The sequence below is a fragment of the Prunus avium genome, chromosome 1, assembly GCF_965620075.1.
Source record: "Prunus avium chromosome 1, drPruAviu1.hap1.1, whole genome shotgun sequence".
Lineage (NCBI taxonomy): Eukaryota > Viridiplantae > Streptophyta > Magnoliopsida > Rosales > Rosaceae > Prunus > Prunus avium.
The window spans coordinates 59,527,627-59,553,134 of NC_142284.1; the positions used below are offsets into that span (position 1 = coordinate 59,527,627).

General features: G+C 38.2%; 2 protein-coding genes across 6 annotated transcripts; one reads left to right on the forward strand and one right to left on the reverse strand.

Annotated features, from left to right (window-relative positions):
• The first annotated feature begins 4,705 nt into the window (after positions 1-4,705).
• Positions 4,706-8,251, forward strand: LOC110750745 (uncharacterized). 4 transcript variants are annotated; one of them, XM_088247307.1, is made up of 8 exons: positions 4,706-5,031; positions 5,111-5,149; positions 5,860-5,966; positions 6,133-6,258; positions 7,119-7,182; positions 7,305-7,388; positions 7,479-7,568; positions 7,841-8,251. In XM_088247307.1, the coding sequence occupies exons 1-5, from the start codon at positions 4,834-4,836 to the stop codon at positions 7,129-7,131; spliced, it is 483 nt and encodes a 160-aa protein (XP_088103433.1). In that variant the 5' UTR covers positions 4,706-4,833; the 3' UTR covers positions 7,132-7,182; positions 7,305-7,388; positions 7,479-7,568; positions 7,841-8,251. The 4 variants fall into 4 exon arrangements, with proteins under 4 accessions (XP_088103433.1, XP_021806802.1, XP_088103434.1 ...); XM_021951110.2 differs by lacking the exon at positions 7,119-7,182 and having other exon boundaries at positions 7,841-8,247; XM_088247308.1 differs by lacking the exons at positions 7,305-7,388; positions 7,479-7,568; positions 7,841-8,251 and having other exon boundaries at positions 7,119-7,290.
• Positions 8,252-8,351: 100 nt separating this feature from the next.
• On the reverse strand, positions 8,352-17,758 carry LOC110750727 (disease resistance protein RPP2B). 2 transcript variants are annotated; one of them, XM_021951096.2, is made up of 9 exons: positions 16,832-17,755; positions 15,602-16,697; positions 15,043-15,318; positions 13,681-14,595; positions 12,599-13,537; positions 10,941-12,473; positions 10,161-10,499; positions 9,400-10,032; positions 8,352-9,273 (listed from the first exon to the last, which is right to left on the reverse strand). In XM_021951096.2, the coding sequence occupies exons 1-9, from the start codon at positions 17,341-17,343 to the stop codon at positions 8,437-8,439; spliced, it is 7,080 nt and encodes a 2,359-aa protein (XP_021806788.2). In that variant the 5' UTR covers positions 17,344-17,755; the 3' UTR covers positions 8,352-8,436. The 2 variants fall into 2 exon arrangements, with proteins under 2 accessions (XP_021806788.2, XP_088103425.1); XM_088247299.1 differs by lacking the exons at positions 8,352-9,273; positions 9,400-10,032; positions 10,161-10,499 and having other exon boundaries at positions 10,590-12,473; positions 16,832-17,758.
• Positions 17,759-25,508: the final 7,750 nt, after the last annotated feature.

Genomic DNA, 25,508 nt, shown 5'->3' on the forward strand with positions numbered 1-25,508 from the left:
CCATAAGGAAACTAGGTTAAAATAAAATAAAACTAGGAAATAAAGTCCAAATTGGACTAGGAGAATCTGCCAACAATCTGCCCAGCCACGTTTTAGGCTCAAATCTCCTCCAAATCAGGCTCAAGATAGCTCGTTTTAAAGATAAAAACGTTCTGAACACTTCTCCAGAAGGCCACGAACCCATCCGAGGTCATCTTGGGCTCCAAAAACGTAATAAAGGCCCAACACGTCACTATTCCAGCACCGCGCATTGCTCCTTTATTTTATTGCCAGAAAATAACCGCTCGGTAGAAAGGTCAGAAAATAACTCACGAACGTCCTCCAACTGGAATTACTCCAAAATTCGTCCATTTGATTATGTTTTGCTCCGGAGGAAGTCGAAAGCCCTATATTGAAAATATAATTCAAAGTATCAAAATTCTTCCAAAATATTAACCAAATTATACTAAGAATAGGGTTAAATATATGATATAAAATATGCCGATCATATTTTATTTGAATGGGAGTGCTTTTGAAGCAGCGAAAAGCGCTTCTAAATGGGTGAAAGCGCTTATGTATTTTAAAAATGGTGTTTGGCAAAAATTGTAAAAGCGCTTTGGGTGAGATTCAAAAGCACTTGGAGTGGTTTTGGAAGAAGCACTTGAGAGGTGCTTCTTCTTAAAAGCGCTGCAGGACAAAAACAAGGGAAGCACTTGGCTCCCTTTAATGAAACTTTTAAAATGCCAAAAATATCCATATTTAATTTTTTTAAATGCCAAAATACCCTTTCTTTCTTTCTTTTTCTCTTAAGGAAAGCAAAGTCATTTCCTTTCTTCTTGTACTGTTCTTATATACGAGCTTCAAGACGGTGTCATTTCCTCAAACTTTTTCCTTTTTTTTTATATCCTCTTGAGTCTCACTTATGTCTACAGATTGTGTTGTTATTTTAGATTTCCTATGAATTTAATTTGGGAAGTTCATACTTTTTAAAGTCGTGTTTTTATTTTGGGATCCTATGAATTTTTATTTCCTGTGTTTATTATAATATTTTGGGATTCTTTAAATTTTTTTAAAGTACTTTTAAAAGCGCTTTTACTGTGTCAGCCAAACACTCATCAAAATATCAAAAGCGCTTTTATGTAGTGTAAAAGCACTTTTAAATGTGACATCCAAACGGCAAACTGCTTCTTTGTAGAAGCACTTATGTCATAAGCGCTACTGACATAAGCTCTACTAGCATAAGCACTTCGGAAAGAAGCACTCCCAAACGAGCCCACCTCTCAAAATAGGCATTGCCTCTATTTGTATTGGAGCCGTTGTTGTTTTGATTAGATTGAATGAAACTTGTCTGTTTTTGCTCCAGTCTTCTTCCTTCTATTTTTCCTGTGTTTGTGTGAGATCATTGAGTGTGTGTTTTGAGGCCTGGTTGTCGCTCTGACTTTGTTCATTCTGGTATTTGTTTCATTCTGTTTTCTACAAGATACACGGCAAGGAGCTTGCAAGGGGTAGGGAAAGGGAACAAGGCAGGAAAAAAGAGAAGAAACCAGCACGAAATTTCAGAGGGGAAGATTGACCCAACCAATTAATGTATGAAGAGTTTTGTCTCTAGGCAAATTCGTACTCTTTAGAAGTCAAGTGTTGTGTCTATATATCTATATTTTTTTTGTTTTTTGGACAATTCTAGATCTCTTGGAATTAATTCAAGTGTTGTGTGTTTTGTGTAGAAGTTCAATTCTAGTTATAAACAGCCAGTGTAATGGGCTATACTGTTGTATCGAAGCTTACACAATAAGTTGTTAATATTGTTGAAGAATACGCAGAGTCCCACATCGGCTATTAACAAAATAGAACGTTCCATATATTAAATTAATAGCTTCACTTCTAATAACATCAAGGCTTTTTGTATAAAATCTCACACCTGCTAAATATGTGGTTAAGTTGCGGACAATATCAATGTTGCTAGTAGTGGACCAAAGATCTGTCCCTACAAAATCTTAACAAATATTAGACTCTCTGGTTCTCTATATTCACTGCATTACTTCATTGGCAAGGGAATTGGGAGTCAAACATGTGGAAGTGGGAGGAATTTGATAGAAATTGAAATGTGTATGTCCTCGAAGTGTTCCAAATTGAAAACTAAAAGGATAAAATTAACAAAAATTTATAAACTACGAGGACAAAAATGATAAACCATCAAACTACAAGAACAAGAAATGACTTTCTTTTTTCCTAAGCCTTTTAATCTCTTTGCATTTCATTAGTTGGTCTTCGGACTTGTATGCTGAACTGAACGAGTTGTTTCGTGATTATTTTTTGTGGTAGTGGTTTGGGTGTTGCAGCACAGACAATAATGAAATACCCAAGTCAAGGTCAAGCTCCTTGAGCATTTTGAGCACATAAAAGAAAAAGCCCACATGATTCTGTCCGTGGAAGACTTTTGAGGGAGAGCAAGTCTCCTCCAGAATATATGGCATAGAAGTAGACCGAGAGCAAAAGAAGCTCCTCTGTTTCATGTTCAGTTTTTATTCCTCTGCATTCTGTTGTTTAATCTTAATGCTCGATAGATTGTGCAGCAAAAGTTTGTGAGTGTGCATAGGTTGGAATCAATATTCCAACAATTTTCTGTTGCTCCTAGCTGCACGATCTGTTGGGCGGCTAAAATTGAAGGTCCACATCAAATTGGGAGGAAAACGACGTACATGACAGCAATGCATTGTCTGCAAAATTAAGGATAAAAATAATCTTGTCAGTTGTATACGTTCCTACAAAGTTTCATGTCTCTTAGTTATATGAAAAGTTGTACTCTTAGAAGTCAAGTGTTGTGTCTGTATATCTCTTGGAATTACTTCAAGAGTTGTGTAGAAGTGCATTTCCAGTTAGAAATAGGCATTGTAGAATGGGCTATATTGTTGTATCGAAGCTTACAAGCAATCAGTTGTTAATATCCGATTCTCTGGTTCTCTATATTCATTGTCCTACTCCATTATTCTGCATATGTACTTTTTGTGATCTTTCCTCCAACAATGCCCAACTCATATTTGGAGAAAATGCGTATTGAGAGAAATAGGGACAAGGGGAAACAGAAAAGACAAAGAGTGGCCGGGTAAAGGGAATTAGGAGTCAAAATGTCGGAATTGGGAGGAATTTGACATAAATTGAAATATGTCGTTGAATTACTCTGAATTTAAAACTAAAAGGTAAAACTGACAAAATATAAAATTATATGGACAAAAATGATAAATTAGCAAACTACAGGGACAAAAAATAACTTTTTGCCCCAAAAAAGAAAAAGAAAACAGATCTGTTGTAGTCAAAAACTACCGGTTAGAGGCCACCATCCTCTCCACTCCAGCTTAAATATTCCAAGTGCTAAAAATAAAAATTCTTTTTTTTTTAATTTGACATTCGCATGAAGCTTTTGTACACATTACGGATAAAATTAAAATTCCTTTATTTATTTTTTTCAGAATCATACATCATTAAAATCGGGAAAGGAAGGAACAACAAGGAAAAAGAAAAAAAAGTGTATATGGAAAAACTTTATAAAATTAAGTTCCTTTCTGAAGGAAAAAGAAAAGTGTCATTTAAAACTTTATAAAACCATTAGAATTCATATTGCAGATATCGCAACCATTAAACTAACATCAAAATATTATATTTTTTTTTTTCTTCAAATATCAATTAGGATATAATTATGCAGGTTTATATGTACATATTGTATATATTATAATGATGAAGATAATTAGGATGGTTTTGTTATAAACTTCAGAACATGTTTTATTCTAGGGAAAACGTCAATATATTTGATGGAGTAAAAAATCTCTTTTGCGTATGTAATTTAGTAATACGTACATATATAGATATATGATATATCGAAATCTATGCAGGTTTATATGTCTTGCGTGTTCAACTTTGCAAATGAAAAGAGAGCAAAGTAAAGACGGTTCATACCAAATCTCTTAAATTTTTGGCTTTTGAACACAATCTTCAATGTGAATATCAAAACATTCCCTCATCACTCCATGAAATTTTTCATTATGTAATGAAAAACATTCTCCAATAACTCGAAACAAACATTTAATATCTATATGTGTTATGAGGAAACTGCGTAAGTGCCTATAATAAAATTAATCATCAACCAAAGAGAGTGGAATAAGAAATGAGGGAGATGGAGCATCTTCTCCTCCAACTACAATAAAGAGAATCGATTCCAATGCCAAGACTAAAAGGACTCTCAAGCGAGTTTCCTCCATCCCTTTACATTTTTATTTTGCAAAAAAAAAGAACTAAAATAATAATTATATATATTTATGTATTTTATTTTGCTTTCAACTAGTAAGCTTATTTTGATTACATAAAGATTCAGATACTGAAACTGATTAAAACTTTATATAATGTTATTAAGTTTCTTTTTCTTAGTACACTTTTTATTCGGGTATTTTGACAACTAAATTAGTCTTTTTTCAAAAAATAAATAAAATAAATAAAAATAAAGTGGCATTAGTGTGAAGCAACGTTTTGGCTAAAGAAAACCTTATCATAACTTAAATAAAATCTATTACGTATATAACGTTTCCCTTGACAGCGCAGGAGTTCATTTTACTTTACATCATGTATGTTCTTAAAGGGCAAAAAATAAAATTAAATAAAAAGATAATCGAGTCCCAGTGTGTTATTAAAATGTGCAAAATTGGGCCAAAAATCTTTAAAAGTGCAAAATTGGGCTATTTCCAGAATTCTAGAAATTTAGCTGTTACATAAGCCCTTCACTCTGTCCGTCGTCTGTGTGTTTGAACTTGAAGCTCCAACCATCGCGGGTCGTTGTTTTGCAGTGCGTGTAGGTTAGTTAAGGAAATGGAGGACATAGAGGATTTGCTAGGTGGGAGCGGAGGTGGAGCTCCTCCGGGTTTTCGTTTGCCCATAACAGCCGTCGGATTGAACCCAAAGAAGAACAAGAACAACAACAAACCCAATCCCAATGGCAATAGCAATAAGCTATCTCAAATCCAAGACCCCCTTGCTCCTCTCTCTCCCAAAATCCCTGGAACTCAGGTATTTCTCTCTATCTCTCTTTCCCTCTCCAGTGATGATTTTCTTTCGCTAACTTCTGTGTTTTTTTTCTTTATGCAAGACTATATATATCAAGACATTTGGGTGCTCACACAACCAGGTACGTTTTCAGGATTCTATTATTGCCCCATTATTTTTCTGTAGTTAATGTTACCCATGACCAACTGTTTAGATGCCCTACCAGTTTTTGCACTTTATTTAGTGTAATCTCATACTTTAGCAGGAAAACCTTCAGATTTCCTCTACAACTTGAATAAATAATTTTAGTTTTTCCTTCAATAATAAGCGGGGGAGTTTCATTTTTTGTTAAGTTTGCAAGTTTTGGATAATATGATGTGGTAAGAGGGGTTCAAATGATTAATTCAAGCAGCTGTCTTGAGAAGACAAATTCAGAGGTTTCTGTCATTTCTAACAATCAATAAAATTAAGTGACGAACAACAAACTGGGGTTTTCTTTACCAAAGTTGACTTTAAGCAGTCTCGTAAGAGGCAGATAGAGTGGATTACAAGGTTTCAAGTATCTTCTGTTCAAAATGCAGAGCTTGAAGCTTCAAATTACCATGATATTATTTTGTCAACTCCATGAACCTTATGTTCTAACTTCCATTTCATGCTTATAGTTATGGTGCTAAATGATGGACAGATTAGTCGTCTTCGTTAACACGCTTATGTCTACACATTAGTATTTTATTTGCTTCTTTGGTGATGCTACTAGAGCACGGTTGGATTTGTGCTACTCTCCTTTTCAACTTCGTAAAATCCAAGGATGAGTTGATTAAGTAGTTATTTTATTTTGTATTTCTTTCCCAGGTTGAAAGTAGCTCAGGAACTGCTAACACTATGGCAAACACAATGATGCAAAAATTCTGGGATTCAGCACTTGCTTTGGAGCCACCTGATGATTGTGATACTCAAAGGTATGCAAAATTTTCCAAGAACGTCACTTAAATTTTGTTGATGTGAGACTGATTGGGATATGAAAAACCATTTACTCAACTGCATATTGCGTATTGCTTCCTTGATTATTTGGTTTCCTGGTAACCTGGTTAGCTCATTAACTATACCTAGGGGATTTTTTTGCAGTGAATTGCCTGCACTAATGGCTTCTGATGGGACAGATGGAAAGTTCCCTTATCTTCTCTTGGTCTTGGAAATTCATTTGCGTTCAAGTTTGAAGATCTCAGGGTCGAATGCATCGGATCAATTGTGGTAAATGGCAGTGGAAGGCAACATTTCATTGCAAGGATGCTTGTATATGACTTTCCTTGGTTACCTTTTTTGGTCAATCCTTGGTTACCTATATATCACTCCTAGCTAATGAACATTTTGTGGAGTGATTGTGATGTTGGACAGCCTAAGGATTTGCTAAAATGCATGAAAACTCAAAGAACCAGATTAGTGAACTTGTAAAATTAAATCGAATGCTAAGGGATTGTGAATGAATTAAAATACAATACGGGGGCTGAGATGGAAGTAATTAGAAAATCAACAATGCAAATTATATGAAGTAACAAATATGATCATGCAGTACCGGAAAACAAGAAAGTTTCAAAGTCACAGTGAGAAAGGACTTTTGGTTCCCTAAGTGGACTTATTGAACTTATGGAAGTCGGACTAGCTTTGGAAAGAAACATGTTTACAATTATTTTTACTTGCAGCTTTTTTTCTTCATGTTTTTCTCTTCATTTTGCTGATTATTAAAAGGGTGATACATTGGGAAGACGAAGTTTTAATTTATTTATAAATTTTGGGGAGTATATTTTTGTTTTGCAGTGGATAGATAGCTAGGTATAAACTACGAAATAGGGGGTATACTTCTCCCCTCCTATTTTAGAGGCTCTAAACTGGGATTTTGAATTCTCATTGTACCTCTAGACCAATATAGCTCATTGACTTTTGGGGTAATGGGGTGAGTATTAGTGAGTTGTATTTATGATTATATTTGGGGTGGGGACATTAATGGCAGCTTATATGACAGTGGTATGCAGAAGTAAGCTCGGTGATGGTGTTATTAGTTGTGGCACAGAATTTGTTGTATACTGACACATGGTTTCGTCATATAAGTGTAGCTACTGGGCGTGATCAGCAGATTGGGTTTGACTGGGGATAGAAAAGCAGTCAGTGTGGTGAGAGGTGTGACAGTGATGATGGACATGGTTAATGTTTTTGCGCTTACATGCCCAGCTGTTTACAACAATACTATAGAATTCAACCCACAATGACCTACTTAAATTTGTTTTCTCTGTTCTCTTCAGGCATGGAAAATTTAGATGAGCTGTTATCTGCTGTCATGCAAAGGATTGGTGCTGCTAATGATTCATGATCGTCCTCATATATTGGTAAAAACTCTGAGCTATTTGTGGTGTTATATGATTTTATTCTGCTGTAAAACTTCAGATTGTGTTTACTTCAGTAATTTGTTCCACCAGTTTGAAGATGATGAAGGTGATAGAGTTCTACTTGCAACTGATGATGATCTTGTTAGTGCAGTCAGCCATGCACGAGGAGTGGGACTGAAGGTACTACAAATGTTGCTTCTTTGCTTCTTTTATTTTATTTCTAACACATTTGTTTTTTATTTTTGCGCATTTTGCACAATAGTTGTCTTGCAAACTCTTGGTCGTCACTCCCCTTGTCTAATATCCAATAATAAATGGAGGTTTTAGGGGAGTTTTGATGATAGGGTCAGATTGTTAATGTCAAGTTTTGATGTGTAATTATTCTCCGCTGTATGATTTATTTCCTTATGCCTCTCTCTCTCTCTCTCTCTCTCTCTCTCTCTCTCTCTCAGGTTCTAAGGTTGCATCTGGACTTCTCTGATTCTGGCCACAGAACCATATTGCAGTCAGGTACAACAACGGCCCAGAAAACGGGATGGACGTCTCTCCACACTGGAGTTTTGGCAAGTGCTGCTGTTTTAACCAGCATTGGGGTGTTGGTCTACTTAAAGCGAACTAACCTGTAATGTTATCCTGATTGTTCAAAGGAAGCACATACTAAGATCAATCAGAAAAAGGTTACTCAAGAGCCATGCCCCTGCCCTTCCATGCTAACCCTAGTAGATTATCTCATTGGCGGAGGTTTAAGTAAGGGATTTGCGTCTTCTTTTCAAGTGAAAGAAAATGCAGAATTTGGTTCCAGGCAATGTGTAAAGTTTCTTTTGCTAAAACAAGAAAAGGAAAAGGAAAAAATAAAATAAAATAATTTGGCTTCCTGCAATGTGTAGAATTCAATTCAAGGTTGCGACCCTTTCCTTTGCAATTAAATTCTTTGGCCAAAAAAAAAAAAAAGAAAAGGGAAAATTCAATCTTAAATCATTCCCGTCAACTAAATTCTTTGGCAACCAATCACAATCAACGTGGGTGGGAAAAACAATTGAAGAAAATATTAAATAAAAAACTTTTTAAGATACCCGAAACACCCCTTCACTGCTAATTGTTCATCCACAACACTCGATTGATTAGTGCGACCAAATGCATCATGGCTCCGTCTTGCTCCATCATCCGCCATGCCAAAAGGATTGTCTTCCACTGCTGATTCTTCAACTGTAGCACTCATTTGATCACCGGGAACAGATGCGTCATGGCTCCGTCCTCCCTCATTATCAGTTCCCCCAAAAAAATCCAGATATGGTTCCACTGCTAATTGTTCATGTATAACACTGCCCCTGAAAAATGCGTCATCAACTCCCCCTGAAAAATCCCGATTTGTTTCAAAATCATACAAATGACGATCCGGATTATCCATATTTTCCTTCATGACTTTGTCCCATTCTAGATGAACCCCGGTCTTCTCCACTCTCACAAAATCAACTAGAGGCCTTACAAGAATGGAGACTTGGTCCCCGCCTTGCAAACGGAGCACACCGTTTGACAATTGTCCCTGCCAAAGATGATGATGGTCTACCTGTCCGTATGAGAAAAACAATTGGTCTTCTGGTCTTCTGTAAGTTCTTAAGGAGGCAAATGCTATCTGGGTGTGCAAAGCAGTTCGTTTGGTAAGATTTCTAACGATAATGTCAATAGGACCTTCAGAATCTTCAAGTTTCGGGCCTAAAACAAGATAAACGAAGCATATAGTCAACCCTTTTAAATCACGACCCATGGATTTTTGAGGAACTTCAAAGAAGACGATATTGTCCACATCATTGACGATTTTGAACCACTCAGGAATATCATAAATTCCATTCAAATAAATTCCACCAAATCCGCAAGAAGTCCATCTCTGCACACCAGAAGCAAGACATTCTTATACATGCATGCATATATTATTACATGGGCCGCATCTGGAGCTGTGCCTCTGTGTTTGTGTGCGTGTGTGTGTGTGTGTGTGTGTGTGAGAGAGAGAGACCTGTAGGATGTTGTTCCTAAAATCGGCAGTCAGTTTGGTGCAGCCTTCCATATGAATCCTTGTCATGGAGTTTAATGACTTATCCAAGCCTGGAACCTCAGTGAGTTTGAACGAATCACGTAGATACAATTCTCTCATATCCCACATTTTTGAAAAATCTGGAATTGTTTCCAATTCTGGGCAGCCATTTGCTTTCAGAACAAACAAATAGGTTGGTAAATCTGGGATTGCAAGAAGTTGTCTGCATGCATTCAAACACAAGACCTTGAGCTTTGAAAGACCGGCGAGACTTGGGATTTGTCCGATGCCTGTCTTATCTGCTTCCAAAATTGTCAATGATACCATGTCCCCTAAGCCATCGGCCAAGTTTTGAAATCTTGAACAACCATTCAGTATAAGAGTTTCAATAGACTTGGATTTATAGAAATTCAGTGGGAGATCCTCTAGATTGTTGCAGCCTTCAAGATTTACCAAAGAAAGTCTTCCAAGATCCCCGATGGATGAGTGAACCTCAGACAAACTGCAACAGGATTGCAATATCAATTCCTCGAGATTTGGGAGTTCTGAAAAGTCTGGTGATTCGCTTAGCTGAATGGAATAACTGAGATTAAGGATTTTCAATTTCTGATGCAACTGTTACACAAAAACGAAATTAGAATGGAAATTAAAATCCGAAAGGAAGGTCTCTGATACAGAAATTAATGCAAAATGAAGAGAAGGTGAAGGAAAGAACCAACAACAGAAGGTTGAAATTGTTATACCTTGCAATCCTTCCAAACTATTTTGAGTTTGCTATATTGCAGGTCTAAAGCAACTAGTTTTGGTTGCATAGGAAAGTCATCTGGTATGGACTCTAAAGGAAAATGACGCCAGCACAACCATATTAAGTTTTTGGGAAAATCTTTGTACTCTCCAGTGAGCTCTACTCTGCTGAGGTAGAGTAACCTCAGTTTTTTCATCTTGGTAAATGCTTGTGCACTGAATCTAGTCAAATCTAGATCTGAATCTAGATCCGAATCTACATCCAAATCCAAATGTAGAGCAACTCCTTCAATTTTTTTATCCAAATGTAGAACAACTCCTTCAATTTTTTTAGTTCCCTGTTAAAAAAAGAGACCGAGTTAGAAAAATGATTTACAAACATGAAAATCCGTGTATGTATTAACCAAAAGGTATAATTAATAGTATTGGACCATGTTACGCCCTATAGTTTGTGTCTGCAATCAAAGCACATATTTTTTGTTGGTTATGCCTAATTGAGCTTTGATCTTAATGGATATAATATAAGAAATGGCAACGGGGTCTAGCGAAGTGAAAAATGGTCTAAACTTGCAGACTAAGGTCTCAGGTTCAAATTCATATCGCACCTTGGTAGTGTGGATGTGTAAGAATCCCCTCTTTTACTTTGGTTTAGACTATCGCTTGTACTAAATAAAATAAAAAAGAAATGGAAAAGGGCATTTTAATTTATTATAGACACGGGATATACATATGCTTCTCTTGCATGATGCATTCTAAAACTTTATTGGGAAAGTACTTACAGATTCATCGCTCAATACATCTGTTACGTCTTCAGGTTTCCACAATCTACTAAATTTTTCAGGGTGACTGTGGGCATTTTTACGAACGATCTCTCTTCCCATGTCTCGAAGCAAATCATGCACCATCAGCTTGTTTTGCTCACTGACAGTTACAAAGCACCGTTCGATTAGGACACTGATTCCTATCGTTGCATAAAAGCCACATCCATCTAATATTTGTGTTACATAGTCCTTGTCCATTCCTATCAAGAAACAAGATATATCAAGGAATATCTCTCTCTTTTTATGATCAGGTAGCCCGTCAAAGCTTATTCTGAGTATTTTTTGAATATCTCCATCAGGAGGACTTCTTTCCAGTTTCCCCAAATGTCTTTTCCACTCTGTCGTGGTTCTTTTCTTTAGAAAAGACCCTAAAACTTTAAGTGCTAGTGGCAAACCTTGACAGTAACGAATTACACGTTTTGAGAGGTCAAGATATTCTTGATTAGGATAACTTCTTTCGAAGGCATGCCTACTAAAGAGCTCTAGAGCTTCTTTTTCATCCATTGCTTGAGCCATATATGTGCTATCCACTCCAACTTGGTCTGGCAAATGTTGATTTCTTGTTGTTATAACAATTCTACTTCCATGACCAAACCAATCACGAGCTCCAGCTATTGCTTTTAGTTGCTGTAGATCATCTGCATCGTCAATTATGACAAGTGCTCTTTTACAGAAAAGTCGTTCTCTTATCATATCAATCCCTTTAGCAACAGATCCAACCTTTATGCCCTCTCCTTTCAAGATATCATTTAGAAGTTGTTCTTGCAAACCAACCAGACCATTACTGCGTTGGTTTGCAAATACTTCCCTCACGTCTGCAAGGAAACTCCTAACTTCAAAGCTACCTTCAAATTTGTTATAAATGGCTTTGGCAAGCGTCGTTTTTCCAATGCCGGGCATCCCCAAAATACCAATCATGCGAACATTCTTAGAACCTGAAGTTTCAAAATCTAAGTGATTACTCAAAACCTCCACCCGAGAAGTAATTCCAACTGAGTAAGCCGCATAATCATTGACCATATTTTGAGATGGATGATGTTTATACCCACAAATATTGTAATCAATCATATTTTCTTTCATAAGTTTATCCCATACTAGATTAACCCCGGTTTTCATCACCTTGGCAAAATCATCATGAGGTACTATGTGAATTCGGACTTTGTCCATTTCTTGCAATTGGAGCACATCATTTGATAATTGTCCCTGCCAAAGATAATGCTCTTCAGGTTTCCAGAGATAGTGTAGCGAGGCATGTGTCATCAAGGCGTCAAAATCAGTACCCTGGCTAAAATTTGTAATGGTAATGGTAATTGGAGCTTTAGGTTCGAGGTCTAAAGAGTAAACAAAGGACAGAGTTAACCCTGTAAAACTACGACCATCACTTTGAGGCACAGTGAAATACACAAAGTTATTCTCATTGACAAAGTCGAACCAATCAGGAATATCATTTCCATTAAGAAAAATGCCACCATATCCGCAAGAAGCCCATCCCTATACCATGCAGAGCAAGATTTGTATAAGAAATACATTCTTATGCATGCATGTGCACATGTAACATGTACGTCTGTTTATGTGTTAAAAAAAGAAAAATAAGAGAGGGAAAGAGAAGGATTTACCTGCATGATGTTGTTCCTAAATTGGGCAGTGAGATTGGTGCAGCCTTCCATATGAATCCTTGTCATGGAGTTTAATGACTTATCCAAGCCTATAATCTCAGTGAGTTTGAACGAATCACATAGATACAGTTCTCTCATGTTCGACATTTTTGAAACATCTGGCATTGTTTCCAATCCAGTGCAGCCAGCTGCTTCCAGAACTTTCAAATTTGTTGGTAAATCTGGGATTGCACGAAGATTTCTACAATGATTTAAATATAACTGCTCAAGTTTTACCAAACCACTGAGGCAGGGAAGGCTAAGAACATTATTTTTTCGAAGATCTAAGTATTCTAAAGAAATTAAACTCCCAAGATCGTTGTAGATTGCAGTATCAGTTAAATTGCAGCTTGCAAGAACTAATTCTCTTAATGGTTCGCCTTGGCTTGGTCCTGCCTCATCTGGAGCTCTCGACAACCAATCAGGATTTGGGTCCAAATCATACAGATGAGGATCCGAATCATGCATATTTTCCTTCATAACTTTGACCCATTCTAGATTGACCCCTGCTTTCTTCACTCTCACAAAATCAACTGTAGCAAATACAGAAAGCAAGACTTTATCCCCACCTTGCAAACTGAGCCTATCGTTCGATAGTTGTCCCTGCCAAAGATAATATTCTACAGGTTTACTGTCTGTTTTTACAGAGGCAATTGCTGGCCAGGTGTGCAAAGTAGTTCCCTGCGTTATATTTCTAACCGTAATGCCAAGACCATCTTTTGGTTTTGGGTTGTCTGAAGAGTAAACGCAACACAACGTTAACCCTTTTAAATCACAACTGAAAATTTGGGGCACTTCAAAATCCACTTCATTGTACTCATTACCGACCAACCTGAACCACTTAGGAATACCATAAATCCCTTCAAGATAAATGCCTCCAAATCCGCAAGAAGTCCATCCCTATACCATGTAGAGCCAAATTTGTGTAAATACATTCGTATTCATTCATGTGTATACATGCAGTGGACGTGGATGTGCATCTGTGTGTGTGTGTGTGTGTGTGTGTGTGAGAGAGAGAGAGAGAGAGAGAGAGAAGGGTTGACCTGTAGGATTTTCTTTCTGAAATTGGTGGTGAGTTTGGTGCAGCCTTCCATATGAATCCTTGTCACGGAGTTTAATGACTTATCCAGGCCAGGAATCTCAGTGAGTTTGTACGAATCAGATAAATACAGTTCTCTTATACTTGACATTTTTGAAAAATCTGGCATTGTTTCCAATGCTGTGCAGCCTAACACTCTCAGAACTTTCAGATTTGTCGGTAATTCTGGGATTGCACGAAGTTTTCTGCAGTCATTTAAACACAAATATTCCAGCTTTGAAAGACCAATTAGGCTTGGCAGTCTACAAAAAGAATTTTGTCCACAATCTAAATGTTCTAAGGAACTTAGGCTCCCGAGATCCTCAGGGAGTTCATCATCTGTTAAACTGCAGTCTGCAAGAGCTAATTTTCTTAAAGAGTTTAAGCCATCTAACAAAGAAGGCAAAAAACCAGTTGGTTGGGACCCTTCCAAACCACGGAGACCTGAAGATCTCAGGTAAGAATAGGGCAAAAAGCCAGTTAACCGTTCCAAACCACATAGAGATAAAGATCTCAGGTTCTTCAATTTTACTATGGAAGATGGTACTTTTGTTACAGCTGTATCGTCTGCTTCCAGAGTTCTCAATGATACCATGTCCCCTAAGCCCTCAGCCAAGTTTTCAAATCTTGAACAACCATTAAGTAGAAGAGTTTCAATAGACTTGGATCTATATAAATTCAGTGGGAGATCTTTAAGCATTTTGCAGTGTTCAAGATTTACCAAAGCAAGTCTTTTGAGATCACCAATGGATTCATGGACATCAGACAAACTCGTGCATTCCAATATCAACTCCTCGAGATTTGGGACTTTTGAAAAGTCTGGTGATGTTGTTAGATCATGAGAATGACTCAGATTAATGATTGTCAACTTCTCAAGCAACTGTTACACAAAAACAAAATTAAAATGGAAATTAAAATCCGAAAAGGTCTGATAAAAACATATGCAAAAAGAAGAGAAAGTGAACATAATCTATGTATAAAACCAGACAGAAAAAACTAACAACTCGGTTGGGATTATTATACCTTGTAGGAGGAAGAGAAATACACAACACAAATAGACACTAATTTCTTGAGAGAATATGCTATTTCATTTTAATTCAGTTCAACGAATAACATTGATAAAAGACCTATTTAAAAGACTTCTCTTATCATGACCTAAAACCCACTCTCACATCTTAATACTTCATCATCCTACTAATAAAATAACTGATTGTTTATTTTTCCCACTAAAACATGAACTTATTAAATAACAGAATAAAAAAAGACTCAATATTGAAACTTCTTGAATGCAATAATAATGCACATTCGGTTTAGTTCTCCAACTTACCTTGCAATCCTTCCAAACTACTTTGAGTTTGCTAAACTGCAGGTCCATAGCAATTAGGCTTGTTAGATCAAAGTCACCTGGTATCGAATCTAGAAGGAATCCATGCCAGCACAACCATCTTAAATTTTTGGAAAGAAATTTGTACTCTCCGGTGAGCTCTACATAGTTGAGCTGGAGCAATTTCAGTTTGGTCATTTTGCGAAATGCTTTAGTACCGAAACTAGCCTTTTCCAAGCTTCGCAGATTTAGGGCAAGTCCTTCAACTTTTGTAGTTTCCTATTAAAAAAAGGCAAATGATTTACACACATGAAAATTGCATGTGTTAACCAAATTCTTTATCCACAGGTTTGTTAACAAAAGCTATAATAGTATGTACACATGAAGTTTGGTTGGCAAAACATATAGTTTGGATGATTTTGCCTGACTGAGCCTTCTTAATGCAAGTTCAAACCAATAGAAAGAATTCTATCTATTAGGGGTTGGAAAACCGACTATGTTACGCATACATAGGCTTCTCTTGTATGATGCCATTCTAAACTTTTATTGAAAAAGTACTTACAGATTTGTCTTCCAATACATCTGTCGCATCTTCGGGGCTGAGCCACAATCTAGTCCGGTCTTCTGGGTCACCTTCTTGACAGATTGCTCTGCCCATGTCTCGAAGTAGATCATGCATCATTAGCTGGTTCTTTTCATTAACAGTTAGAAGGCACTTCTTACGGAGGACACTGATTTTTATTTCTGCTTTAAAGCCACATCCATCTAATATTTTTCTGACATGGTGTTTGTTCATTCCAATGAAGAAACAAGATATATCAAGGAATATACACTTCTCGTTACGATCTAGACCGTCATAGCTTATTCTCAGTTTTTTTAGAATTTCTTTAGGAGGGATTCCTTCCAATTCCTCCAATTGGCTTTCCCACTCTGCTATGGTTCTGTCAACCAAGCAAGAGCCTAAAACTTCAAGTGCCAGTGGCAAACCTCTACTATAAAAAACTACCTTTTTCGAGAGTTCAAGATATCGTTTATTAGGACAACCTTTTTGAAAGGCATGCCGACAAAAGAGCTCAAGACCTTCATCTGGATTCATTTCTGGAACCGTGAAAGTTTTATCCACACGAAGTACGTCTAGAAATTGTTTATCTCTAGTAGTTATTATAATTCTACTTCCAGAGCCAAACCAATCACGATTTCCAACTATCGCTTTGAGTTGCTCCTTTTCATCTACATCGTCGATAATTACAAGTACCCTTTTACATCCAAGTTCTTTTTTTATCATACCCATCCCTCCATCAACACAACTTATGTGAAATTTGGTCGGTTTCTTGTAGATTTCAGCAAGAAGTAGTTTTTGCAAATAAACAAGACCATGTCTATTTGCAGTGTCCCTAATGTCTCCAAGGAAACCATGAGCTTCGAATTTATCCTTAATTCGATTATAAATGGCCTTCGCAGCTGTTGTTTTGCCCAGTCCGCCCATCCCCCAAATTCCAATCATGACAACATCTTGTGATCTACCTAAAAGATAACTGATCATATCATGTACACGAGAGTCGACTCCAACCGTGTAGGCGGCTACTGGTAGGGGAGTTGTGGAAAGCCATCCGATAATATTGTTCTCAATAAATGCCTCGATAAACTTTGCTTCGTTCCTGAAAATTAAATTCAGAAGCAAAACAAAAGAACTCAGATTTTGTCGAGATCTGCATATAAGTTTCTAAACATAACGATATATATATGTACTAAAACTATAGACGTAATTAAGGAGATCATATTCTCGCATTACCTGTCCGCAGTGTCTTTGAGAACCCCGGCACACAAATTCGCAGCTTCAGTAAGAGCCCTTTTCCACTCCTTTACCACCTCATCTTTATGTCGGATGGTATGTTTCTGAAAATCAGTTGCCAAAGTACCAGTCTGATGCCTGACGTCTGAAGGATCCACATCGTAGAATATTGGCAAAACGATTTGATTCAGTGTTCTTCTACACTCCATGATCTTCACTAGCTCATCAAGACACCAACTGGAATCTGCAAACCTCGTTGAGAAGACAATTACAGACATCTTGGAATTTTCAATTGCCTGCAACAGTTCTGGTTTTATAACTTGCCCTACTTGTAGATCATCCTCGTCCATAAAAACATCGTATCCCCTGCTTTCTAATGCCTTGTGAAGGTGTGACGTGAAGCCCTTGCGCGTGTCTTCACCTCTGAAGCTCAAGAATATGTGGTACTCCCAACGTTTTGATGAGGAGGATGGTGAGGATGAAGAGGCTTTATGGGCTTTCCTGGGATCCATTAATTGATACTGGTTCAGATCAGACCAACTACAAATTGATACTGCCTTCCGATCCGACTTGAGCAGAAGAAGTTATCTCATAATTAATTATTTTTTTCTAGGCAGTGGTTTGGCCTTGAGCAGCAGATTAATATGTTATTGAATTACCCAAAGTCAGGGGTCGCTTTCTGTGGATGCTGGACGGCTAAGTTTGAAGGTCAGGAAAATGCAAGGAATCTTCGGGGAAAGAGGCATGAAAAGAGAGGGAAGAGACGAGCATAATGTCCAATAAAAAAAGACAAATAAAAAAGAAGAAGAAAAACACAAGTCTTGTAAAGGGGGAACATTGAGTCTTTAATTTTTTTATAAAAAAAGTTAAAAGGCAAATTAATAATTAGGTATAAGTTCGGGGATAATTTGATGAAATACCTTGCATAAAAGCGTGCGCATGATCAATTTGCCCTCACTTTTAGAACTCAAATGTTAAAAAAATGAGGGCAAATTGATTATTTCATATGTTAAAAATAATTAAATACTTTACAATAAAAAAAATATGACCTAAAAAATGAAGAAAAATAAACTATTATTATAAATAAACCCAATCCTAGACATGTATTTATAAAAAAACCCAAACACTATTTAAACATAGAAACACACCCAAAATCAACAATTGTATATTTTTTGGGTGTGTTTATAAATGGGTTTTGAGTGTGTGTAATGATGGATTTTGGGTGTGTTTATAAAGTGTTTTGGGTGTTGGGTTTTTTTATAATTTCAGCCCCCATTTTGGGTGTTTTAGTGAAACTCCCTTTTATAAAAAGGGGTGAGACCCACCCACCCCCTCCACCGCCACGTCTCCCTTCTGCCCGCTACCCTCACACACACACATACACATACACACTCTCTCTCTCTCTGCGAGACCCAATACCCATTTGTGCCTCCCCAGCTATAGCCACCCTCGTTAGCTCTTTGCACCCACCAACCCTGCGACCCTGCAACCCATTGGTGCAATTTTCATGGGTCTGTTCTGTTCGAGAGAGAGAGAGATAGAGGGGTTTGAGGAAGGGGCTCTAGGTTTCAAACAACCCAGATTTGAAGTGGAGCGTGGAGGTTGGTCAGAGATCAAGAGAGAGGGTGGCGATGGTGGACATTGGGTTGCGATGCTGGTAGAGTTCGGATCTAGGGCGGGAAATGGGGTTGTCACTTCCTGCTAGGATTTCAATCGAGAATTTGGGTGATGCTTTGTTTTATTAGTTGTTGTTGAAGCAGCAGAGGATATGGGTAGAGCTAGAAGGTCCAACAACAAAAAATTGAACATGTTTGCAGAGAGAGAGCATTGGAATGGCTGAGCTGGGGACAGGGAGTTATTGTTCTGGGTCAGTGAGATGAGGGGTTGGTTGTGGTGATTGGGTGTATGGGTTTAGGAAGAAGAAAAGAACGATAGCATATAGCAAGTAAGAGAATCATTGCAGCTCTTCTAAGTGGTCAAGTTGTCCTCGCAGATCTTCCTGATAGACTCAGACTACTGAGAAAGAATATTGAAGTCAATCTGAGACATGAAGATATGCAAGGTTCAGCAAAAGTGATGGAATTCATATGGGGAGATGATCCTGACCTGGAATGACAGAACCTCCACCTGGTGTTGGTAATATGTTGGTTCTCTCCTTTACAGCAGCAACAATTATTAATGGTTAATTGTTAATCAAATCTCAGTTACAGCTGTGGGGAGGGTTTTGTTTTTTAAAAAAAAATTTCTCTTTTCTTTAATTTTTTCTAATGATTTAACGGCAAATTGTAGACCTAGCAATATTGCACACGACCCGTTAACACGACACGAATTCGCACGAAATTATCAGTATTTGGGTTGAGCTTAATGGGTCGGGTTGAAAACGGGTGAACCCGTTAGCCACCCGTTAAGCTAACGGGTCGTGTTGGGTCGAAAACGGGTGAACCCGTTACACCCGTTAGGGAGGTTAATTTTGTAATTTTGCAAAATTTCTTTTCTTTTCTTCTTCACCTTTTCCTCTTTTTTTTTGGGTGAGTTCACCTTTTCCGCTTTAGCTTTCTCTTTCCGTGTCCTTTTCTTCTTTCCTTTTTTTCCTTTTCTTCTTCCTCTCCTTTTTTTCTTCTCTTCTTCTCTCCACTCAACAGACTCCTCCAGCTCTTCCTCTCCTTTTTTTCTTCTTCTCTTCTTCTCTGCTTCTCTCCACTCAATAGACTCCGTCAGCCCAGCCACTAGAGTCCACCAACGAGCCCAGCCACCAGAGTCAGCCAGGGAATAAGGAGGAGGTATCTGGGTCGAGTTCCACAGATTGAATTTTCTTTTTTCCTCAGTTTCTGTTGTTGTTGGGTTTTAATATATTTGTGAGAGATATATATACTATTTTGGGGTGAGAAGATTGAAATGTAAAGGGAAAGAGGGAAGAAAGGTTAGGGTTGGGGTTTGGGGGAAAAAGGACAGAGAAGGTGTTGTCTAGCTGGGTAGAGAAGCTGTGCTTTGATTTTTTTTTTTATTTTTTTTTTTCTCGTTTATTCTTAACGGGTTAACGGGTCGTGTCGGATATTCGCGAATTGTAACGGGTCGTGTTTGGGTCTAGTATTTGTCACCCGTTAACTTAACGGGTCGTGTTCGTGTCAACCCGTTAAGAAAACGGGTTGACCCGTTAACGACCCGGAACCCACTAAAACGACCCGTTTGCCAGCTCTAGCAAATTGGATGAAATGTTGCTGATTTAGACGGTATGGGAACATTGATAATAAAAGTTAGTTCGAGTTTTAATTTTCTAAAAACAAGGTCAACGGGTAAATTAATAATTAGGTACAAGTTTAGGGGTAATTTGACGAAATACCCGTACGATATGTTTTGTTTATTGCCTCAATAAGTCATGCTAACTGTAGCTAAGTGTATTGCTTTCGGCGGAGTGCTCTGTAGTCTCTAGGATGTTTTCACTTTTTGCTGAAAAGTCTCACTCTCTCAAAAGAGGCGTTGCCTCTATTTGTATTGGAGCCGCCGTTGTTTTGATTAGATTGAATGAAACTTGTCTGTTTTTGCTCCAGTCTTCTTCCTTCTATTTTTCCTGTGTCTGTGAGATCATTGAGTGTGTGTTTTGAGGCTTGGTTGTCACTCTGACTTTGTTGATTCTGGTATTTGTTTCATTCTGTTTTCTACAAGATTCACTGCAAGGAGCTTGCAAGGGGTAGGGAAAGGGAACAAGGCAGGAAAAAAGAGAAGAAATTACTGAGGGGAAGATTGACCCAACCAATTAATGTGACGTGAAGTGTTCCTAAAGTGAAGAGTTGTGTCTCTCAGTTATATATACAAATTCGTACTCTTTTGAAGTCAAGTGTTGTGTCTATATATCTCTTTTTTTTTTTTTTGGACAATTCTAGATCTCTTGGAATTAATTTAAGAGTTGTGTGTTGTTGTGTAGAAGTTTAATTCTAGTTATAAACAGCAAGTGTAATGGGCTATACTGTTGTATCGAAGCTTAGACAATAAGTTGTTAATATTGTTGAATAATAAACGGAGTTTCACATCGGCGATTTAACAGAATAGAAAGTTTCATATAATAAATTAATGGCTCCACTCCTAATAACATCGAGGTTTTTTTGTATAAAATCTCACACCTGCTATACATGTGGTTAAGTTGCGGACAATATCGATGTTACTAGTAGTGGACCAAGGATCCGTCCCTCCTTATGAAATATGAACAAATATCAGATTCTCTAGTTCTCTATATTCATTGCAGTACGTCATTTTCTGCAACATAATAATGAAGAAAAATGTGCATTAAGAGAAATAGGTACAAGGCAAAAAGGAGGACGAGTGGCCAAGGGATTGGGAGTCAAACATAGTGAAAGTGGGAGGAGTTTGATAGAAATTGAAATGTGTATGTCCTTGAAGTGTTCCAAATTGAAAACTAAAAGGATAAAATTGACAGAAATCTATAAACTACGGGGACAAAAATGATAAACCATCAAACTACTCTTAGAAGTCAAGTGTTGTGTCTATATATCTCTTGGAATTGCTTCAAGAGTTGTGCGTAGTTGTGTAGAAGTGCATTTCCAGTTAGAAATAGGCATTGTAGAATGGGCTATATTGTTGTATCGAAGCTTACAAGCAATCAGTTGTTAATATCCGATTCTCTGGTTCTCTATATTCATTGTCCTACTCCATTATTCTGCATATGTACTTTTTGTGATCTTTCCTCCAACAATGCCCAACTCATATTTGGAGAAAATGCGTATTGAGAGAAATAGGGACAAGGGGAAACAGAAAAGACAAAGAGTGGCCGGGTAAAGGGAATTAGACTAACATCAAAATATGATTATGTTTTTTTTCTTCAAATATCAATTAGAAGCAGATAAAAAAACCATGGCCCCAATTGGAATAACCATTAGAAAGAAATCACACCTGTTTCAAAACAAATATATATATATATATATATATATGTACATTCCTTCATCACTCCATGAAATTTTTCATTATGTAATGAAAAACATTCTCCAATAACTCGAAACAAACATTTAATATCTATATGTGTTCTGAGGAAACTGCGTAAGTGCCTATAATAAAATTGATCATCAACCAAAGAGGGTGGAATAAGAAATGAGGGCGATGGAGCATCTTCTCCTCCAACTACAATAAAGAGAATCGATTCCAATGCCAAGACTAAAAGGACTCTCAAGCGAGTTTCCTCCATCCCTTTTACATTTTTATTTTGCTAAAAAAATGAACTAAAATAATAATTATATATATTTATGTATTTTATTTTGCTTTCAACTAGTAAGCTTATTTATTTTTTTGGTAATTACCAAGGGTTGTCCGGGCCAGCTTACACGCACCTCGACTAATCCCCATTCGCAGAACTGAGCCTGCCACTGGCCACCAGGTGTTGCAACTGCTGGGACTCGAACTAGGGAGCAAACCCAGCTGAACCCCAGAGCCTTACCCAAATGGCAGACAAACCACTGGGCCACTCTTGATGGTTCTAGTAAGCTTATTTTGATTACATAAAGATTCAGATACTCAAACTGATTAAAACTTTATATAATGTTATTAAGTTTCTTTTTCTTAGTACACTTTTTATTCGCGTATTTTGACAACTGAATTAGTCTCTTTTTATAAAAAAAAAATTAAAAATAATAACAAAGTGGCATTAGTGTGAAGCAATGTTTTGGCTAAAGAAAACCTTATTATAACTTAAATAAAATCTAGGGCTAACATCATTTTACCCCCGAAGGTTTGAGGTCATTCTTGAAATGGGCCACGGTGTTTTAATTTTGTCAATTTACGACCCAACGTTTTAAAATTCAACCAATTTACACATTCTGTCAGTTTGACCGTTTGGTCTTCTGTTAAATGATGACATGGCAACGCAGGGTCTACTTTTTAGCTTAGGTGTAATTAAATATTAAGATATAATATTAAAAAAGAATTAAAATTTTTTTTATAGATATTAAAATTAAAATTAAAACATATATCTTCTCTCTCTCTCTCTCTCTCTCTCTCTCTCTCTCTCTCTCTCTCTCTCTCTCTCTCTCTCTCTCGGCAGTCTCATCTCTGTATCAACCCTCACTCCATCTTGCCGAGCACAACACATAAAACCTAGCCGCCACACCCATTCTCAGCTTTCAAAATCATCCTCGCCCCTTCTGACACTCGCCCATTTCTCACGGCTTTGTTGCTGGTCGTCGACGTACGGCTGGACTCGACTGTTCCAATGTAGAGGAAGTGTTGGGGTCTTTTTCTTCCAGCAGCCAGACGAATGGGCTTGGGCTGCTGTAAAGGATGAGCGGAGGAGGTTGCCCCTGTTTCTGAGTTCAAAGACCAGGCTCCAAGAGAGTTTTGAAAGGAGTAGTGACAACCTTAGAAAACACCTTGGATTCTTTCACCAATCAACCAAATAAACGTGACAAATTAGCAATGGAATGGCTTGGCATGAGGAGCTTGTGGCATGGGAGCTAAGCTTTCACAAGTTTAGCAATTTGAGAGAGAGAAAAGCATGAGTTTAGCATAAACAGAGAGAAGGCTGTGAATTCCTATGAGGAACAGGGGTTCTAAGGAAAGGGAAGTGATTCTAAGAAGGTTGACTAAGGAGGGAGAGAGATGAGGAGGAACGATGGGTGGTTTAAGTAATTTCCAGCAGCTTGACGAAAAGTCTGTCAAGATCTGGAATAGCTTGCCATAAGAGAAAATTGGAGGAGATGGAGAGTTGTGGCTCGAAATTGAAGGGTTCCAGAGGTGAGAGATGATGCTTGCTCTCTGGGTCTGGTTTGCTTGCCTTCGATTGAGTTGTTTTCAATGGGTAGAAGACACTCCCTTTTATAACCGATGGAAGCTCCTCCTTCCCAAGAAACCCTAAAAGCTTTTCTCCAATTTTCCCAAGTCTCCCCTTCCCTTTTTCTTCTCTTCTTTCGATTCATCCTCTTTTATGCAATTTTCCTCAGTCCAAACACACCAAGACAAGGTTTTTGGGAGCTCTAAAGCCTTCCCGCAGCTGCTCCAGCATTGAACTCCTATTTTTGGTTATCATCTCACCTTCTTTCCTTCCCTCTTCTATGGCCAGACCTGGTGGGAGAAAAAAATTGGTAAGGGCGCTGGTCTGAATGGTGTTTTGCTCAAGTATCCTTTGGTTTTTTGGATGGCTTGTGTTGGGATTTGTCTTTGGCCATGTGCTGGAGGCTCCCAGCAGTCCACTCACATGGGTAGCTTTGGTTTTGTCGTTGGTTTTGTTTCCAGCTAAGTGCTGGAGAGATGGCAGATATTTTCCTTGGTTACTTGGGCCATTCTAAGGTGATGGGTTAGCCCATTAAGGGGATGGGCTAATTTCCTAAAGTGATGGGCTACTTTATTAAGGTGAAGGGCTAATTTTTCTAGAGTATTGGGCTTCCTTTTCTCTCTCTTTTATGCTTACCCACATATTTGGGCTCAAGAAATGGGCTTGAGTTTTGGGCTCCCAAGAAACCCAAAACTTCCATTTCTCGACTCATCAATGGGCCTTATGAAAGCTTGTTACCATCCATACCACAACCCACTCAGCAAGCCCCGAGCATTTGCGTGGCTTGGGCCCACTTAAGCTTGCAGCGTGGCTAGGTATAAAATAATGATCTTCCGCTTGGCATGGCATGTCGCTTGGCGTGCTTGAATTTTGTCGTCTTTGAAAGAGACATAATGCTTGACAAAATAATTAGCAAGAGCTTGTAGAGCCAATGCCTTTTGTAGGCTCATTTTAATTCCTAGCATGATAAATTGCATATTTATTTGGCATGGCACGTGACCGTGGCTCGTGAAAGCGTGCATGACGAATTCCGCATACTCTGAATTGGGTTTCTTCTTAATAAGGTGTCGCACTGGGCCGAGAATTTATTTGGGCCCAACCCTTGATTTTTTTGGCCTCAACAAGAAGCTAATGGGAGGGATTCTCAAGTCGTCTGCGAATCTCTGGGAACCTGGTTTTGGTCGGGATGAGGGAGAAAGGAAAAGAGGGGCGTTTGGTTAGGATGAGGGAGAAGTGGGTGGTTTTAGTCGAGATGAGGGAGAAAGGGGGCGGGATAAGGGAAGGGGTTGAGGGGTTTGGAGAAAGGGGGCAGGATGAGGGGGAAAGGGTTGGGGGGTTTGGTCAAGATGAAGGAGAAGGGGTGGTTTGGTCGGGATGATGGAGAAGGGGGTTAGGAGAATGAGGGAGAAATGGGTTGGTATGGGGGGTTTGGTTGGGATATTGGGGAGGTAGTGGGGAGAATGGGGGTGGGTGTATGGCCGGTGATGAACTTTGAGGATATGAGGGAGAAGGGGATCTGGAGAAGGGGGTGGGGAGAATGGGGGTTTGGTTAGAAATCGGGATGAGGGAGAAGGGGGTTTGGTCGGGATATTGAGGGGGGGGGGGGGAAGGGGGTTTGGTTGGGATGAAGGAGAAAGGAGTGGTAGGGGCGGTGGGTTGGATGGGTGGCCGGTGATGGACTGTGAGGATATGGGGGATAGGGAGGTGGGCATGGTCGTGTACAGAGATAGAAGAACAGAGTGTTTTTTTTAAAATATAAAAAAAAAAACTCTATTGATTATTTGGTAGTTGAGTGTTGAGAGAGAGGGGATGAGAGAGAAAGAGGTGGAGAGAGTATTTTTTTAATTTTTTTTTTTTAAATATTTATCATGTCAGAGAAAACAGAGAGAAAGGGGACCCACGTTT

Bases quoted from the DNA above. Each gene is read 5' to 3' on its own strand.
- LOC110750745 (XM_021951110.2), top strand. From the start codon at position 4,834: ATGGAGGACATAGAGGATTTGCTAGGTGGGAGCGGAGGTGGAGCTCCT. The intron at 5,032-5,110 runs GTATTTCTCTCT...TCTTTATGCAAG, and splicing joins CCAAAATCCCTGGAACTCAG to ACTATATATATCAAGACATT. The intron at 5,150-5,859 runs GTACGTTTTCAG...TTTCTTTCCCAG, and splicing joins TTGGGTGCTCACACAACCAG to GTTGAAAGTAGCTCAGGAAC.
- LOC110750727 (XM_021951096.2), bottom strand. From the start codon at position 17,343: ATGGATCCCAGGAAAGCCCATAAAGCCTCTTCATCCTCACCATCCTCC. The intron at 16,698-16,831 runs GTAATGCGAGAA...TTTAATTTTCAG, and splicing joins CTCAAAGACACTGCGGACAG to GAACGAAGCAAAGTTTATCG. The intron at 14,596-15,042 runs GTAAGTTGGAGA...TTTGTGTAACAG, and splicing joins TAGTTTGGAAGGATTGCAAG to TTGCTTGAGAAGTTGACAAT.